The sequence below is a fragment of the Carex rostrata genome, chromosome 30 (assembly GCF_964058835.1).
Source record: "Carex rostrata chromosome 30, lpCarRost1.2, whole genome shotgun sequence".
Taxonomy (NCBI): domain Eukaryota; kingdom Viridiplantae; phylum Streptophyta; class Magnoliopsida; order Poales; family Cyperaceae; genus Carex; species Carex rostrata.
Genome location: NC_135947.1, coordinates 1,213,816 through 1,230,967, shown reverse-complemented (window position 1 = coordinate 1,230,967; position 17,152 = coordinate 1,213,816). Strand labels below are relative to the sequence as shown.

General features: G+C 33.7%; 2 protein-coding genes across 3 annotated transcripts; one reads left to right on the top strand and one right to left on the bottom strand.

Moving 5' to 3' along the window:
- Positions 1-6,048: 6,048 nt before the first annotated feature.
- On the top strand, positions 6,049-10,763 carry LOC144546560 (uncharacterized). Its single transcript, XM_078295093.1, has 11 exons — positions 6,049-6,199; positions 6,293-6,451; positions 7,067-7,122; positions 7,573-7,638; positions 7,734-7,841; positions 8,039-8,105; positions 8,404-8,488; positions 8,990-9,150; positions 9,411-9,512; positions 9,726-9,948; positions 10,494-10,763. The coding sequence occupies exons 1-11, from the start codon at positions 6,161-6,163 to the stop codon at positions 10,628-10,630; spliced, it is 1,203 nt and encodes a 400-aa protein (XP_078151219.1). The 5' UTR covers positions 6,049-6,160; the 3' UTR covers positions 10,631-10,763.
- A 695-nt stretch (positions 10,764-11,458) lies between these two features.
- On the bottom strand, positions 11,459-15,742 carry LOC144546558 (F-box/RNI-like superfamily protein). 2 transcript variants are annotated; one of them, XM_078295092.1, is made up of 4 exons: positions 15,526-15,700; positions 15,328-15,368; positions 13,646-14,990; positions 11,459-11,734 (listed from the first exon to the last, which is right to left on the bottom strand). In XM_078295092.1, exon 3 carries the CDS (start codon positions 14,957-14,959, stop codon positions 13,706-13,708), a length of 1,254 nt encoding a protein of 417 aa, XP_078151218.1. In that variant the 5' UTR covers positions 14,960-14,990; positions 15,328-15,368; positions 15,526-15,700; the 3' UTR covers positions 11,459-11,734; positions 13,646-13,705. The 2 variants fall into 2 exon arrangements, with proteins under 2 accessions (XP_078151218.1, XP_078151217.1); XM_078295091.1 differs by having other exon boundaries at positions 15,328-15,742.
- Positions 15,743-17,152: the final 1,410 nt, after the last annotated feature.

Genomic DNA, 17,152 nt, shown 5'->3' with positions numbered 1-17,152 from the left:
TAATGGCCAAGAGGGGTACATCTTCCCAATATTTTAGAAATTTTAGTTTCATGGCCTCTACAATCGGTGTGAGAGATTTATCGTGAGTTTCTGCTTGTTCCAAATTACGATAAATCTTGGAAATTTGATAGATTTGCCCCAACAACTCAAATGCCGTCGGTGAATACGAGCAGGATAGTTTGACGGTTGCTTCAAAAAAGGTTCCTAGAAATGCTGAAAGCCTTTCTAGTTGGTCCCATTCCCTGCCGGTGGGTTCCAATTGCATTCCCTCAGGGGTGGATCCCCTCAAAAACTCCCCTATGACAGCTTTGTAAGGAAGGCATCGGTTCAACATCCTATAAGTTGAGTTCCAACGGGTATCTATATCCCAAGGTACTTTCAACTTGCTTACTCGATAGGTTACGCACAACTTCGCAAACTCTTGTCTTCTTTCATGGTTTGAAACAATGTGGTTGAGGGCATCCTTAAATTTAATTATCAATAATTTTATGGCTTCTGTTTTAAGTCCCGCCTTCACGACGAGGTTAAGTATATGACAAGCACACTTTTGGTGAAACATTTCACCATTCATAATCGGGTTTAGTGACCGTTTAAAAATTTCAATGGAAGCAATGTTGTTGCTAGCATTATCGAAAGATATAGAAAAAACCTTGTTAGCCATATCCCTCTTAAGGTTATACTCTTGTAAAACCTCAATAATAGATTTAAAAATTACATTTGCGGTGTGCGGAGAATCTAACACTCGAAAACTTAATATCCTCTTTTGTAATATCCACTGATCATCGATCCAATGCCCAGTAATACAAGAGTACCCAAGGCCATGTTTACCAGCAGTCCATATATCGGAGGTAATTGAGACCTTATTGGATTGATATGCAAATGTACCTTTGAGGTCATCTTTTATGGTTGTAAACTGTTTTTTTATTTCACCAACCAACTTTCTATGATGCATCCTCTTGTACATTGGTTGAGCACACCCCCGAATGACCAACCGGGCAAAGGCTGTGCAACCACCCATACTGATTGGTTGTTCTTTGTGGGTTATGTACCGTGCCAATTCACTAAGCATTCTTTTTTCATCAAATTTTGGGTTGGTTAAAGTACCATCCGGGGTGATTTCAGTTTGAATTTGCGCGGTAGTATTCGGGTTATAGTTTTCACCCTTTCTAATATGCACATCAACATGTCTTTTAAAGCTACTCATACCACTAGCTTGTTTATAAACAAAATAAGGTTTCTTGCAATGGTCTACCTTACAATAAAGAGTTTTCATGTAACCGTCGTCATCTTTGGTCACATCATACCATTCAAACCAATATTGGTTGTATTCGGGAGGTCTTCTAGCCTTCTTTGCTGCTGGTTGTTGTGGGGGGCGGGGGACAATTGGCGGAGGAGGAGCGAGAGTTTCTTCTTGAATTTCAGTGACACTTGTCGAAGGAGTACCTGAAATAGGGGGGTTGAGTTGACTCGACGATGCAACAGAAGAAGTGCCTCCATATGCATACGGTGGTGGTAGTTGATGTGATTCTTGTGGAATGAATATGTTTGGATCATTTGAAGTATAATACGGTGCACCCGTTTGGGGGTTGAGTTGATAATTTGTTTGTAGCATTTGGTCTCTTCTTTGATAATTTTGGGGAGGTTGTGGATAATTAGGTGGCGGCATTTGAGAGGAACTATCAAAATAAGGTTGTGGTCCTTGTGGATAATCTTGTGGATAATTTGTAGTTGGTATTTCGGGACCAAAAATATCGGCCGACATTCTCGCGATATCTTCTTGCACCGAATCACGATGAGATGACATTTTTAAAAAATGTAAACCTATTCACAAAAATAAGGTTTATTACTTACCATATTCAACAAATAAATCTAACCTAGTTATATAATGAATTTCAAATACAACTTATTTAAAAAAAAAAACAGAAAAAAAATATAATCTATTTAAAAATAAATATAACATATTCAAAAATAAATACAATTACTTACCATATTCAACAAATAAATCTAACCTAGTTATATAATGAATTTCAAATACAACTTCTTTTAAAAAAAACAGAAAAAAATAAAATTAAAAAAATCTGGAAAAAACAGAAAAAAATATACTATTTAAAAATAAATATAACATATTCAAAAATAAATACAATTACTTACCATATTCAACAAATAAATCTAACCTAGTTATATAATGAATTTCAAATACAACTTCTTTTAAAAAAAAACAGAAAAAAATAAAATTAAAAAAATCCGGAAAAAACAGAAAAAAATATAATCTATTTAAAAATAAATATAACATATTCAAAAATAAATACAATTACTTACCATATTCAACAAATAAATCTAACCTAGTTATAAAATGAATTTCAAATACAACTTATTTTAAAAAAAAACAGAAAAAAAAAAAATTAAAAAAATCTGGAAAAAACAGAAAAAAAAATATAATCTATTTAAAAATAAATATAACATATTCAAAAATAAATACAATTACTTACCATATTCAACAAATAAATCTAACCTAGTTATATAATGAATTTCAAATACAACTTCTTTTAAAAAAAAACAGAAAAAAATAAAATTAAAAAAATCCGGAAAAAACAGAAAAAAATATAATCTATTTAAAAATAAATATAACATATTCAAAAATAAATACAATTACTTACCATATTCAACAAATAAATCTAACCTAGTTATAAAATGAATTTCAAATACAACTTATTTTAAAAAAAAACAGAAAAAAATAAAATTAAAAAAATCTGGAAAAAACAGAAAAAAATAATAATCTATTTAAAAATAAATATAACATATTCAAAAATAAATACAATTACTTACCATATTCAACAAATAAATCTAACCTAGTTATATAATGAATTTCAAATACAACTTCTTTTAAAAAAAACAGAAAAAAATAAAATTAAAAAAATCCGGAAAAAACAAAAATAAAATCTAATCTATTTTAAAAAAAATCTAACATATTCAAAAATAAATACAATTACTTAACATATTCAAAAAATATAACTTATTCAAAATAAATCTATCATTTTCAAAAATAAATCTAACATATTCAAAATATTTCACATATTCACAAAAATGAATCTAACATATTTTTTTAACCTATAAAAAATAAATCCGAATTTCAAAAATAAAATCTAACATATTCAAAATAAATCTAATTATTTCACAAGTTCACATAATCACATCTAATAAATCTAACATAAATTAAATAAATGTAACAAATCTAACATAAAGTAAATCTAACATTCAATTTAAATTATACATTTATCTACAACAATAAATCTAATATGAAATTTTAAATTACTCTACAAAAATCAATTAATCTAACATAAAATAAATCTAACATATTCAAAATATTTCACATATTCACAAAAATGAATCTAACATATTTTTTTAACCTATTAAAAATAAATCCGAATTTCAAAAATAAAATCTAACATATTCAAAATAAATCTAATTATTTCACAAGTTCACATAATCACATCTAATAAATCTAACATAAATTAAATAAATGTAACATTCAATAAATCTAACAAATCTAACATAAATTAAATAAATGTAACAAATCTAACATAAACTAAATCTAACATTCAATTTAAATTATACATTTATCTACAACAATAAATTACTCTACAAAAATTAATTAATCTAATATGAAATTTTAAATTACTCTACATAAATAAATTAATCTAACATAAAATAAATCTAACCTTTAAATTTCGCGGAGAAATCTTGCGGGAGGTGCACAACTTTGTAATTTCGATACCTTCGTAATTTCGTCACGGGTTTAGCGAACCTCTAATTCCGTTTGCGTATTTGTAAAATGAATTAAATTACAACCATATGTTTTTCAAACAATAAATTTAAAAATTTAGAATAATGAAAAATGAGAATTTGAGATTGAGTTTGAGAGATTGAAAATTTGAGTGTGGAGAGGAAGAGGATTAGAGGGGTGTATTTAAAGAAAAAAATTGGAGAGGGAATAAAATTTGAAATTAAAAAAAAAAAAAAAAAAAAAAAAAAAAAACCACCGGTTGAGGTGACCCGGGTGGGTCCGGCCGGGTTTGATTTGACCTGGCCCGGGCCCCGTCTTGAACCGGCGGAAAATTCAAAAAAATTTGAATTTTGCGGTACGGATCGGGTACGGGTAACGGATAACGGGTACGGGTAACGGGTAACGGGTACGGGCAACCGGGTAAAGGGATACGGGTACGGGTAAAGGGGTACGGGTACGGGTAGGCGGGTATAGGGGTACGGGTAGGCGGGTACGGGTTGGCGGGTAGACGGGTACGGGTACAATGGGTTTATTTCAAAATAGGGGTGTCCGGTCCGTTTATTACCCGTACCCGTCTACCCGTCTACCCGTTTGTACCCGGGCAACGGGTACGGGTACCACGGGTAACGGGTACGGGCCGGGCAAAACGGGCTCCACCCGTTAGGGGTTTAGCAAACCTCTACAGCTGCCTAGGATCCAAGTTATGTATTACACTTTTTATGTATCCGTGTTACTGACGGGTTTATTTGCCAGATTCAAAGGAATAAAATTCAAAGCGGGCGGTTTGAATAACTAAAGCGCATGGGACCCATTGTCGGTTACTTGTTACAGAATTTATTGCTGTAATGTGTAACAAAGAACCTATACTCTCTCTGCGCTCACTTTCTTGAGTGCGTATCCTCTCAGCTATCTCAACTTTTGCGTGACCGACGTGTCCGGTACCTATTCGGGGTGATGTAGGGGTCAGTATTTTGTGTGCTTTGATATTCGTGCAGAGCGTCTTTAAACGGTTGGGATTTTCCATAAAATCACGCAAAGTTTAGATATCTCAGAGGATACGAATTCCACTTTCTTTCTTCCGGTGTTTTTTTTTTTTTTTTTAGGAAAAGCCCGTAGGCACTTTCTTCCGGTGTTATTTCTTTACTCGGCGCGCACAATTGGCTTCATTCTTTTGTCTCCATTTATGAATAAATGGATATCTCCATTTATTGTAATCACAAGATTCACAACACCTCTCCAGTGCAGGATATTTTGGAGTTCTGTTTCTACTCATGGAACATTCGATCATAATCAGATGGTCTCCTTCCAATTAATATCTGATTATAAAACATAGTTGTCATTTATTTTGTGAAGTAAAATAAGAAAATAATATTTCACAAAACAATATTGTTTGGCTAGATCGTTATAAGAGGTTAGTTTGTTAATCACTTTTAATCTTATAATGTTAATATATTGTTATTCTCTAAATTGGAGTATGACAAAAGAAAACTAGAGCAACTAAATAAGAGGTTGAGAAATACATTAGTCTCCATTCTATTTTCATTTCTTTACCTATTGTTTATAAAAAATTTAGCCTTCCAACTCATGCTAAGAATTTTTTTTTTTTTTTTATATTTTTTACTCTAATACATATTTGTTATTAAATTTTTGCCTTATATTTAGTAAATAATGGAACAATAATTTTTATACAAAAAAAATTAAGATTTATACCTTTTTGAATTCATGAAATGTTCAGCTCTAAGATCCTGTTCGGTTGTCAGGCGGGAACGAGAATGAATTTGAATGGCCGAAACATTGTACGCGTGTGAAAATAAAATCACTTTAAGTGAATTTTTTTCCCACAGACACAGCGGCAACTGAATAGGACCTAAAGAAATTCATATCACCCAAGGTATAAGGACATTTTTGTCTGGATCTCGACCATCCGATCAGAATCTGTACGAATATTAAAGAAATATAGTACATCCCATCTCTGATCGGACAGTCCATATCTAAACAGAAATGTTCTGCTAGCTCATAGGATGTGGACTCGCGCTCCACGGAGGACGTCTTGAAGAGCTACTGGTGATCTCCATTTCTAGTAGAAAAGGAGAGTTCAAATCAATATTCTGTGCTCAACTTCCCGTATTTTAGGGAGAGAGAAAGTAACTCAATTTTTGAGTTTAGATTGGGATCCTTCGATCAGAATTTGGGATAATTTCGCACGAAGTGAAACGCATGGATTTCTTTAATATTGTGCCAAAACAGATCAAACGGTTCGGATCCAAAATCAAAAGTTGAGCTACTTTAGGGATCTGAATTCATTCACATGACGGTACAAGTTTGTACTTTATAAACCACGGAAATCACACTCTGAGAGAGAGAAAGGGAGAAGCGATGAGGGAAGAACCATCGCCTACTCGCTGGTGCTTTGAGGTGAGTTGAGCAGCAGATCTTTTTGTTATTATAATCATTGTTCATTTCAGTTTGATTGTTCAATTCGATGTGCTTTTGTTCGCATTTTATCAGGATTTTTTGGCATTTTGGGATGATAGATTTGGTGGCAAGAAGAAGGATTCGAGTGAAGAAAATTCGAACCCTGGGTCAGCAGATCAGACGGCTGGTATGACTAATGGAAGTGTCAAGAGGTCTTCGGATTTAGCAATTTACGAGCAATATGAGACTCAGGTTGCTTTCTATTTTTCTTTTATTTTAGTTCATAAATTTATGAGCAATTTATTAGAAATATGAGCAATGTGCAATACATTCAATTTGATTCAGAAGAGGGTCAATTGTCTCCATTAATTTATTCAGTTCTGATAGCTATGCAAGTAGGATTTTACAAGTGGCATTTTATAGACAAAACTAGTGATTTTCTACCTATCTTAAATACAGTAAAAAAATTCTAAAACAAATGTAAAATTTAGTATGCAAGTACATTTTCATATCAAGATCACGTTGACAGTTCAGATCAACTGTTTGAACTTTAAAAATGGAGATATTGATCCATAGTACGGACCAATCCACGCTAAGAATAGTACCATAGCCTCACACCAATTATAAATGCTCTTGCTGCAAGTGTTGCTATTATTCTGATCCGTTTCGGGCATTTTGGCTGTAGCATTTCCCTTTGCATGCAAGCAGTAAAGCATGGGTCACTTTGCATGTGTTTAATTCTGGGCTTACTATCAGATCTTTATGCTGCCTCGCTGTCATATCGAGTAATGCTGGTTTCTTGGGAGATAATTTCAAGCATCAATGTTTTGATTTTATCAATTGTATGAAATTGTATTCTAATTGTAGGGAGCAAGAACAGAGGTTCGTCCAGGAGCTATCTCTGATAGGCCTGTGCCAACAATGTAAGTCTTCCCGATAACATCTTAGTAATTGTAATATATTTTTTGAAAACAAAATTGGATGTTGCTGCAATTTCGGTTTTTTTCTGGTGTGAATGAATTTTATAAGCCAAGTCTACTTAGGGTTAGTAGTAAGACTCAGATGCAATATATGAAAACAAACTATTCACGAATTATATCCAAATTATTTCCAAATCACAAATCTTAGACTTGCTAACTCATTCCTGAATCTTTAATTTGTCACTATGGTAGTATGGTAAGTATGGATGACAAATGAAGGCTGCTGGTTTTCACCATAGCCTTTAATTAAAATCTGAGTACTTCCTTTTTTCATAACTTCTGGTGTGGGACTACTTTGTTTTATTTTTGCTCCAGTTCACATATGCATAATTCTGTCATCTTTTCTTTTGTTGGGATGCTAAATGTGCCCCTTTTTTATTTTGAATTCTTTAGCCAGAAGCCACTGTTTCCTCCTTTTGAAACAGCTGAAATGCGTCACCTAGCTGAGGCATTGAGCAGGTAATGCATTTTCAGAATCAGAAATATTTTATTAGTTTGCTATTAAGATAATATTGATATAATTTTAAATCTTTTTTCGAAACATCTTTTGACAGAGATATAATTCGAGGTAGTCCAGATGTGAAATGGGAAAACATAAAGGGGCTAGAGAATGCAAAACGCCTCTTAAAGGAAGCTGTTGTGATGCCCATAAAATATCCCAAGTAAGCTCCGACTTTTGTTCTTCCTCACACGTCGGTATTGTTACCGGTCTATTCTCCATTGTCTCTCTAGTGTCATCTGTCCTTTTTTATTTGTATTCTTTGTATAAGTATCTATTTAAATATAAACAGGGTTCTCAAGGGTCTATGAAATATGAATATAAAAAGTGGTACCTTATGTATCTTTTTGTGTACTTTAGGTACTTTACAGGGCTTTTATCACCATGGAAGGGAATTTTGCTCTTTGGTCCCCCAGGAACAGGAAAGGTTTGTACTTGAGTCCTCTGGTTCATGTAGTTAGTATCTTTCATTCCACTTTATTTTTATTATCGCATAGAGTATCACTAATTGTTGGTATGTGACTTGGTCAGCTGAGTTTGTGACCTAATCATGGCTAAAAATTATAAATAAAGTTGCCCATTCTTTCATCTACTGCTCTTATAACAGTTCTCAAACCTTATTTTTAAAACCTGCTTGGGAAAAAGATGGTGTAAAATATCTAATATGAATTCACACTAAGGGCTTCGTGCAAAAAACCTAATTCTGGGCTCTTTTGTTTTTACAGACGATGCTTGCAAAAGCTGTGGCTACTGAGTGTAAAACCACGTTCTTCAATATCTCTGCATCATCCATTGTCAGCAAATGGCGCGGTATGGTCATGCAAATTTCTAGGAAGATTTTGCGTATATTACATGACAATATATAATATATGTCATATACCTATAAAATATGGAAAATAGGACCATTGCCTTTCTCCTTGTTTGTTCGAAGATGCATTCTTTATTTCATTTTCTATCTATTGAATGACAATGAAGGGTCATGTCAGCTTTGGGCAATATCAAATGTGATTATTGTAGAGAATAATTTCATCTGATAAATGGAAGTCTGGTCACCTTCTTTCTCATGTCTATAAAGAATACACGATTTCTTTATGTTTCAAGGGGTGTAAATGAAATGCATTCTTTTATCATTTAAATCTGCACTATAGTCACTTTATGCATATTATACAAAATTGCATTAGAGCTTTTTGTTAGGTGCACTAGATTATTTTATTAATAGATATGTGCATTTCATTTTCTATGTGCTGATACCTTATATCTGTAATTTATATTGCTACCATAATAACTCTACAAGTTTACCCCCCTATTCAGGTGATTCTGAGAAGCTAGTCAAAGTTTTGTTTGAGCTAGCAAGACATCATGCACCATCAACAATTTTTCTTGATGAGATTGATTCTATCATTAGTCAGCGTGGTGAAGCACGTAGCGAGCATGAAGCAAGTCGACGCTTGAAAACTGAGCTACTTATCCAGGTTTGTACAAACATATTGTAAATGATAAGTGATGTTTTGTTGTATTTGCAAACAACAACCAATGTATAAAGAAATGTCGGGTGAAATAATTAAGAGAATAATTGCTGGGAGTTATTACTATATCTTGCTTCTGGTTTTTTGGTGTCTCAGCTAGTATCTATTGCTTGATATACTGTCTGGACTGATGCCATTATGTACTGGTACAAACAACTTGTGTTAGTCTTGGTATTAATATATAGTTATTTAAATTTCTGATGCAGATGGATGGTTTAGCAAAAACAGATGACCTTGTGTTTGTTCTGGCTGCAACAAATTTGCCGTGGGAGTTAGATTCTGCCATGCTTCGCCGGCTAGAGAAAAGGGTAAACTTTGTAATATCACTTAAATAAAAGAACCAAAATTTATCAGCATCAATTTTTTTTTTACTTGATTAATGTTAAGATGCTAGCAAATATCAAGTATGTAATATTGGGCTTGAAGTTTATAAAATAAGTATGTAATAGAACAAGTCAAAACTTTCTCTGAATAAATAAGAAAGAATAAGCAATTCTACTAATCTGAATTTATTGGGGCAGATACTTGTACCGCTTCCTGAGCCAGAAGCGAGATGTGCAATGTTTGAGGAACTTTTGCCGATTACCGTTGAAAATCCTGAGATATCATATGAAACTCTGGTCGAGAAAACTGAGGGATATTCTGGCTCTGATATTCGGCTTGTGTGTAAGGAGGCAGCAATGCAACCTCTGAGAAGGTTAATGACAATTCTAGATGCTAGCCAAGATCAACTTCAAGAGGAAGGTATGAATCCATCGGATAGATAATTCACTAATTCACTATCCGATAGATAATTAATTAACTTGGGTTAGCAACTATTCTCAGTAACCTGCATTTTTCATCCAATCACACCCGTAATAATTTTTGAAGTTAGTACCTTTTACATAAATGTTGCTGGCAAAGTTTGGTCTCAATTAATTGGGGTCTGAATCATCTTATCAAATTCAGTTGTGGGTTCATTCATGACATAATTACATTTGTGTATGTCCTTCGGTCAGGCTTGGTTTTGATGTTGTCAACATGGCAGCATGTCAAATGAGTTTGGTCCAGGTCAGATTAATGCTACTGTTACATTAGTTTCCTGTCAGATTGTGTCTCTATCTCTATTATATATTTGATTCATGCTGTTATTTCCTGTCAGAATGTGTCACATATAATATGTTATACCATATTGGTATGAGCTTATACTAATACAACAAGAGAGGAACTGGTACTGGTAGTTTCTCATTTTCTATTGTGAAACATTGGCATATAAATTTTGATGAATTAATTTATGGTACAAACTGCAGAGCTGCCTGAAATCGGTCCAGTGAAACCAGAAGATGTCAATGTGGCATTGAGAAACACGAGACCTTCAGCGCATCTTCATGCACACCGCTACCAAAAGTTCAATGATGATTATGGAAGTCAACTCCTGGCCAATTAAGCTAAATATTTTATTCTTCTTTATTTCTTTTATTTGTTGTAGTATTAATTTGATGCACCTATCCTAAACTTTGTAATAAGCTCCAAATAAGTCGTTGATCTTATATATGAATGGAATTGAAAGCAAGTTATTTAACATGCTATTATCTGTCCATTAGGATGACAGTATCTATCCAAGGATTACTCGGTCAATGTCGTTGCCTAGTCATGCAACGTAAACTAAACAACATAAAAAGATTCTTTGATCAGAACCGAAGTTGGTTTCGAGCAAAATTTCGATATTTGGTGGTGGTACATTTTGTTAGTTCAACAAAGGACAGAAGACCTACTTTCATGCCTTATAGTCAACTCATTATTACTTGGTTCTAAGCTAAATAGAATGTATATTCTCAAACTAAAATCGGTTTTAATAAAATTCAAAGTTGGATGTGCGCCAGAAATAGTAAACCTGGTCTATAACCCAGAAAAAACGCCAGAACCGGATTGGATACAAAAAAAGGCGGCGGCAAAATTAGTTTTTTGCTTCAAGAAATAATTCTTCATGCTAACCTGCAGTCGTGCACTAGACCACTAGTGCATTATTGAAGAGATTCATCAAGCAAAAGTAAATTTTAATTGGTGGGTAAATGTCTAAACAACACAGGTGAAAATTCGCTTATCATGAAGGGACTATTGACACAAGTAAAAATTCATCAATCACTTTGAAACCCTGTAATTTCTTCCCAATCTGGTTGTACAATTTTTTTTTCTTTTAATAAAATATTAATAGGCGGTTTGCCTGCTACTTCAAAAGAAAAAAAAGAAGAAACCTCCACGTTGATCAGTCACCTTTACAAAAATCTACAAGAGAATTTTATCTTCAGTAAACTTGCACTGCACAATTACACTGAACAAGAAAGAAGAACATAATATTACAAAATAGCACCAATGCTTGCATATACAGGTTTTGATTGTGGTCACGGATCATCAAGAGTAATTAATGATAGGACGAGAAGAATTTCAAATTAAAATGGAAAATAAATGAAAAGAAAAGAATAACCAGAAAAAAAAAAAAGTCTCTGACAAGTTTCTAAGAAGTACAATTAACAATTCTTCATCAGTTTTTCTGCAAAGATTAAAAAAAAAAAAAAAAAACGAAGTTGCCGATTAAAAGCGGTCACATCAAATTCAGAACAATAACTGAGAAGAGCAAAGAATACTATTTTGAGTACCAGTTCAGAACTAATCAATTTTTAAAGAAACAGAGAAAAGATAAAAACACATGTTTTTACAATTACAGAATTAATAGATTTAATATTTATGCAAAAAAAAGTTTCAACAGTTGCCCATTGTTCACTGTACCAAGGTCAAGGCTTGCAATATTAAGAAAAGACACATGCTGGTAATAGAACTAACACAGAATAATAGTACCAGGACATTCAACCAGTAATTCAAGTTAGAAAGATAGTCAACACTACTATTTGCATGTAACTGGTCAACATAAAAAGATAGGGTTATTTGGACATATGATAGCTATTAAAACCAATAATATTATTGCAGTCAAGTTCCATGTGTAATTAAATTATACTACTTTTACAAACTTTAGGACTTGCCACAAACTCGAATATACTTTTTGAGTGAGGCTATGGTACTATGCATAACACATAATGGTCCATACTATGGATCAATATCTCCATTTTCAAAGTCGAAACAATCGATCTGACCATTCAACATGATCTCCCTATAAAAATGTACTTGTACATCAAATTTTATACTTTTTTAGAATTTTTTTACAATATTTTTAGATAGGTAGAAAATCAATTGATCTAAAAATTCTAGACCATTCAAAAGCAGTGATTTGCTACCTATCTAAAAAAAATGTAAAATTTAGTCAAGTACTTTTTCATATGAAGACCACGTTGAACAGTTCAGACTGACTATTTGGACTTTGGAAACAAAAATATTGTATGGACCAATCTGTGCTATGCAAGTACCATAGTCTCCCTCATACTTTTTCACAAATTAGTCTATTTTATTTCAAACTAATCAAGAAAATACTATATTTTGCTTGTAAATTTCATAAACATTATGCCTAATTCCAAATGTAATCCTGCCAAACCTTTTAATATCATATATACCCCTGCAAACCACCAAAATATCACAAAGCACTTTCTAGATTTTCCATAAAAAAATGATTGGCCTAATAATGTACCGTGGGTTATCAACCAAGGCATAGTATTTTACGAAATTTATTGAACTAACAGAATTATATGGTCAAAGTAATAAGACATTGATGGTACTTTACTAGCTTGACATGCTATGTAACCTTTGCAGTCGCAAACATGATAAATTTAAGGATTTACAGGGTAGACATGAAATTCGGCCTACAGATTAAATACCATAAATATTCCATGTTATAGCAAACAAAGAGGAAGTACTAGATGTAATTCGCAAACAAAGAACCATAAAGTACAATGTAAGGATCATTCTTGAGAACTATCCTTACAATATTTTACATGTAGAAAAGTAGAGCAGGGTTCAAGTGCTTCATGTCTTTCGTGCTTCAATAGTGCCTTACATCCTTATCTCAGTTTTCAAAGTGGAAATAGTCGATCTGAACCGCTCAATATGATCTACATATTAAAATGTGCTTGAAGACCAAAATTTTATTTATTTTTGGAAACCTTTTCCATCTTTTTATAGGTACAAAATCACTGTTTTTCAGAAGATTCTGGTCCATCCAAAAACAGTGATTTTGTACCTATCTAAAAAACTACTAAATATTCCAAAAAATATAAAGTTTGGTTTCCAAGAACATTTTAATATGGGATCATGTTGAGTAGTTCGGATAGACTGTTTATACTTTGAAAAAGGAGTTAATATGGGATCAAGTTTGGTTTCCAAGCACAATTGAGGCATGCAAGGCATGAGGCATTTAAACCCTACTCCGAAAAGTAATATACAAGGTAACCTTTTCAAGCAATTTAGGTGATTAGCACTCCATAAAAATAGAATGTGCAATGAGAAAGTAATATACCTCTAATCCAAATCCTGAAATGAGAAGCTTCTAGATAAATCTCAAAATCTACAAAAAAGGTCACTCGTACTCAAACTGCACATCAACATGCTCATATCTACGCATTAGACGTACAATAAATGAAGTAAAACTAGCAAGCATCTGCCTCTCTTCCTTAGTTTTTGCCTCCGAAAGAACACCATGTATGACCAATTTCTTCAAATTGGGGCACCTCTCCATCATCCCAAACACCCATGGACCAAAGTGCTCACTTATCACAGACCACCCCAATTCCAAAGTATTCACATTTTCCAAAAGTGAATTCCCTTGCAAGTTGTAATGCACTAAACCGTCCCTTAATTCATAACTAAGGGATAGGTGTCTCAGATTGGGAAACGACATGGCAATGGCCTCTGAATCAACAATTTCATCCTCTTCGTCAAAAATCACACCCCAAATTCGCAATTTTTTCAGCTTGGACGCACGATTGATCGTGTGGTAAAATTTCGGCCAGATTATGGTAAAATTACTAACATCCACCACCTCTAAATTCATTGTGCTGTCCCCCATTTCCAACTGGGTCACACTGACATCATCAATTTTAAGGTTCTTTAAGGTTGATTTCCCCACCAACTCAAAAAGATCGAGATTTAATGCATTTAAATGCAGGGTTTCAAGATTATCAGCTTCTAGAAAAATCTTATCCACTGCTAATGATTTGGCACAGAAAGTTTTTAGGGTTTGGCTGATGAGATCCATGGTTGATTGTGAATCGGCTGTCACAATTTCCAAGGCATCTAGTGTTAAAGATTCAATCTTTGGGCATGCCTTGACAAGCAAGTTGAGGTCCAATGCAGAAATGCTGACATGGCGCAGGGATAGAGATTTTAGACAAGTGAATCTCTGATAACTGGGTTCAACTCCAGTTATTGCACTGTGGTCTAGATCCAACACCTCCAGTCTCTGTCTCCCACACTTCTCCAGTATATTCACATTAGGGCTTGTTCTAACATTGCATGAAAGTCTACGCAATGTTTCTCGGGTGTACATTAACCATGCAATGACAGGTGCAGCCGAGAATTCATGTGAGTTATCTATGTGGATAGAGAGGCGTTGCAAACCTATGGTCTGAAAAATGGTCTGGGTTATAAGAATCTCTAGCTGACGTGTCGTCAGGTCGCGGGGCCAGTCCTCGGAATTGAAGGAGAGAGAATGGAGGTGATATCTGCATGCCTCTCTCCACTTCCGGCAAGTGGCAGAGGCAATTATCACATTTTTCGCACTACCAGCTTGAGAAAGGATATTACCGATTACTTCAACCGGCAGGTGTTCCATTCAAAAGGGATTCGAAGGGTTTACGATGATCCTGTTCGCATTTACATAAAAAAAATGTCATTGAAAAGGTTTAATTCGTCCCATTTGTACTATTGCAATGTTGGGTCAATGAAATTGCTGAGAGCTATTCAGAAAAGATCTATTGGCTGGATGAATGTCTGATTCAACAGACATATACTTCTCAGTTTTTCAGCAAAATTTTCAAGTTGTTACACATATAAATCAGAAATAAAGTAAATAAGGATTGGTATACAGAGACTAAAGTATTGGATTTGTCTTGAAGTCAAATATTTTGCCCCGGTATCTATTTAATAAAGACATAAAATGGAACCAAATAATAAAGAGAAAAATCTCAAAAGGACTATTACCTCATTCTGATCACAGGCGACATCTCTCACTAAACTTCTTCCTATAAACAAAATCAAACAGCTCGTCAGAGAGAGAGAGAGAGAGAGAGAGAGAGAGCGAGCGAAACAAATCAAGGGTATGGAATGAGTAATAGATTGATTTTCTCCAGGAAAGAGGTAGAGGGAGAGGGCAAAGGCGGCGGATGTAAAAACCCTAACTTGAGCGAGTTCGTAAAGACTGCCGGATATAGCAGAGCTTGATCTGAAGAACTCCGAATCCTATCCCAAGCCTTCGATTCAGGCCGGGTGTCAACGGTTTTGTCTCTCTCGATCTCTCTTATAATTTTATCTTTTTTCTGTTTTTTTGGTTCTCAATCGTGCCTGTGAGTCTGTGACGAAGGCAAAAAGTTGAAGAGAGAACTGACAAGTAGGACCCGCTAAAAGTGAGCCTCAATTCTCAAGGAAAAATGAAGATGTAGGAGATGGGCTTTTGTGGGCTTCAAAGTTTCTCGATATTTGTTATTTTAATTTGTTTGGTGTTTCATTTAGTTGGGCCTGGCCTAATAATGAACTTTAGAAAGATGAATACAATAAATGTTAATCTTCTAATTTTAATCGAGTAGAACTAGGGTGTTCTTAAGCTCACCAAAGTGTTTGGTGAGCTTGACTCAAAAACCCGTTAAATCGGTTTCAAATGACGAATCCAAACCGTTGGAACCCACCTATTTTACGTGTGATGCGTCTACATGTGAAATTTTTAAACTTTCGAATTAGTTTAGTATAAAGTCAAGCGGTCAAAACATGTTCAAAAAATGAATGCACTAAAATTAATTTATTAACCTTCTAATTTTGACCAATTGACTTTATACTAAACTAATTCGAAAGTTTAAAAATTTAATATGTAGACGCATCACATGTAAAATAGACGGGTTCCAACGGTTCGGATTCGTCATTTGAAACCGATTTGACGGGTTTTTGAGTCAAGCTCACCAAACACTTTGGTGAGCTTAAGAACACCCTAGTTCTACTCATTTTAATCTAGATCAACATTCCAGTTTTTTCATGATCTTGGTTATTTTTAGTAATATATTCATAAAAATCAATAAACTCGTATTTTTTTTCATGTAAACCTGTTTCCAATATTTTGGAACAAATGATTCTCTTGGAAGTCGAATAAACTAAATTTAATATGCGTTTTTCATAAAGTAGCGTTTATCGCGTCATAGCGGACTGATTAAAAAAACAGCGCTATTTCCAAATAACGCCACTATAGCGCAGAATAGCGCGCTATAGCATTGATAGCGCCATAACTTTTATGGTCTGAAAACGCTATAGCGGCGCTATAGCACGCTATTTAATTAGAACCTTGGTTTTTCATTTTATTTTCCTATTATCAATATTATGATTTATGGAGAAGTGGAAAAGTGTAATGATTAGTATCATTTTTTTTTTAAGAAATGAGAATTGAACTTCTCAGTCACCTAAAATAACACTACAAAAGATAAGTGTATGTGATAGTTAGAGAATATATACAATAACTCGTTCGTATTATAACCAAGTGATAAGAGAAGAAATATATACTACAACTTATCTTCAAAATATGGCTCAAGGTACATTTCTTTTGAGTTTCAGATTTATTAATGTTTGAAAATATTTTGTAAATTTGCTAATATTAAATGCATGCCTACACGCCTGTAGATTTTTATTTCCTGATTTCCTTAAAAATATAATTAGAACAGAAAATACTTGATCATGTACTAAAACATGCATTAGCCCCCGGCCGGGTTCATCAAATCTGGCCAGTCAATTTTTATTATTTAGTTTGCAATGACAATTCCAACCATTG

Coding starts and splice junctions, on each gene's coding strand:
- LOC144546560 (XM_078295093.1), top strand. CDS start 6,161: ATGAGGGAAGAACCATCGCCTACTCGCTGGTGCTTTGAG. Junction 6,200..6,292: donor CTACTCGCTGGTGCTTTGAG/GTGAGTTGAGCA, acceptor GCATTTTATCAG/GATTTTTTGGCATTTTGGGA. Junction 8,106..8,403: donor GTCCCCCAGGAACAGGAAAG/GTTTGTACTTGA, acceptor TTGTTTTTACAG/ACGATGCTTGCAAAAGCTGT.
- LOC144546558 (XM_078295091.1), bottom strand. CDS start 14,959: ATGGAACACCTGCCGGTTGAAGTAATCGGTAATATCCTTTCTCAAGCT.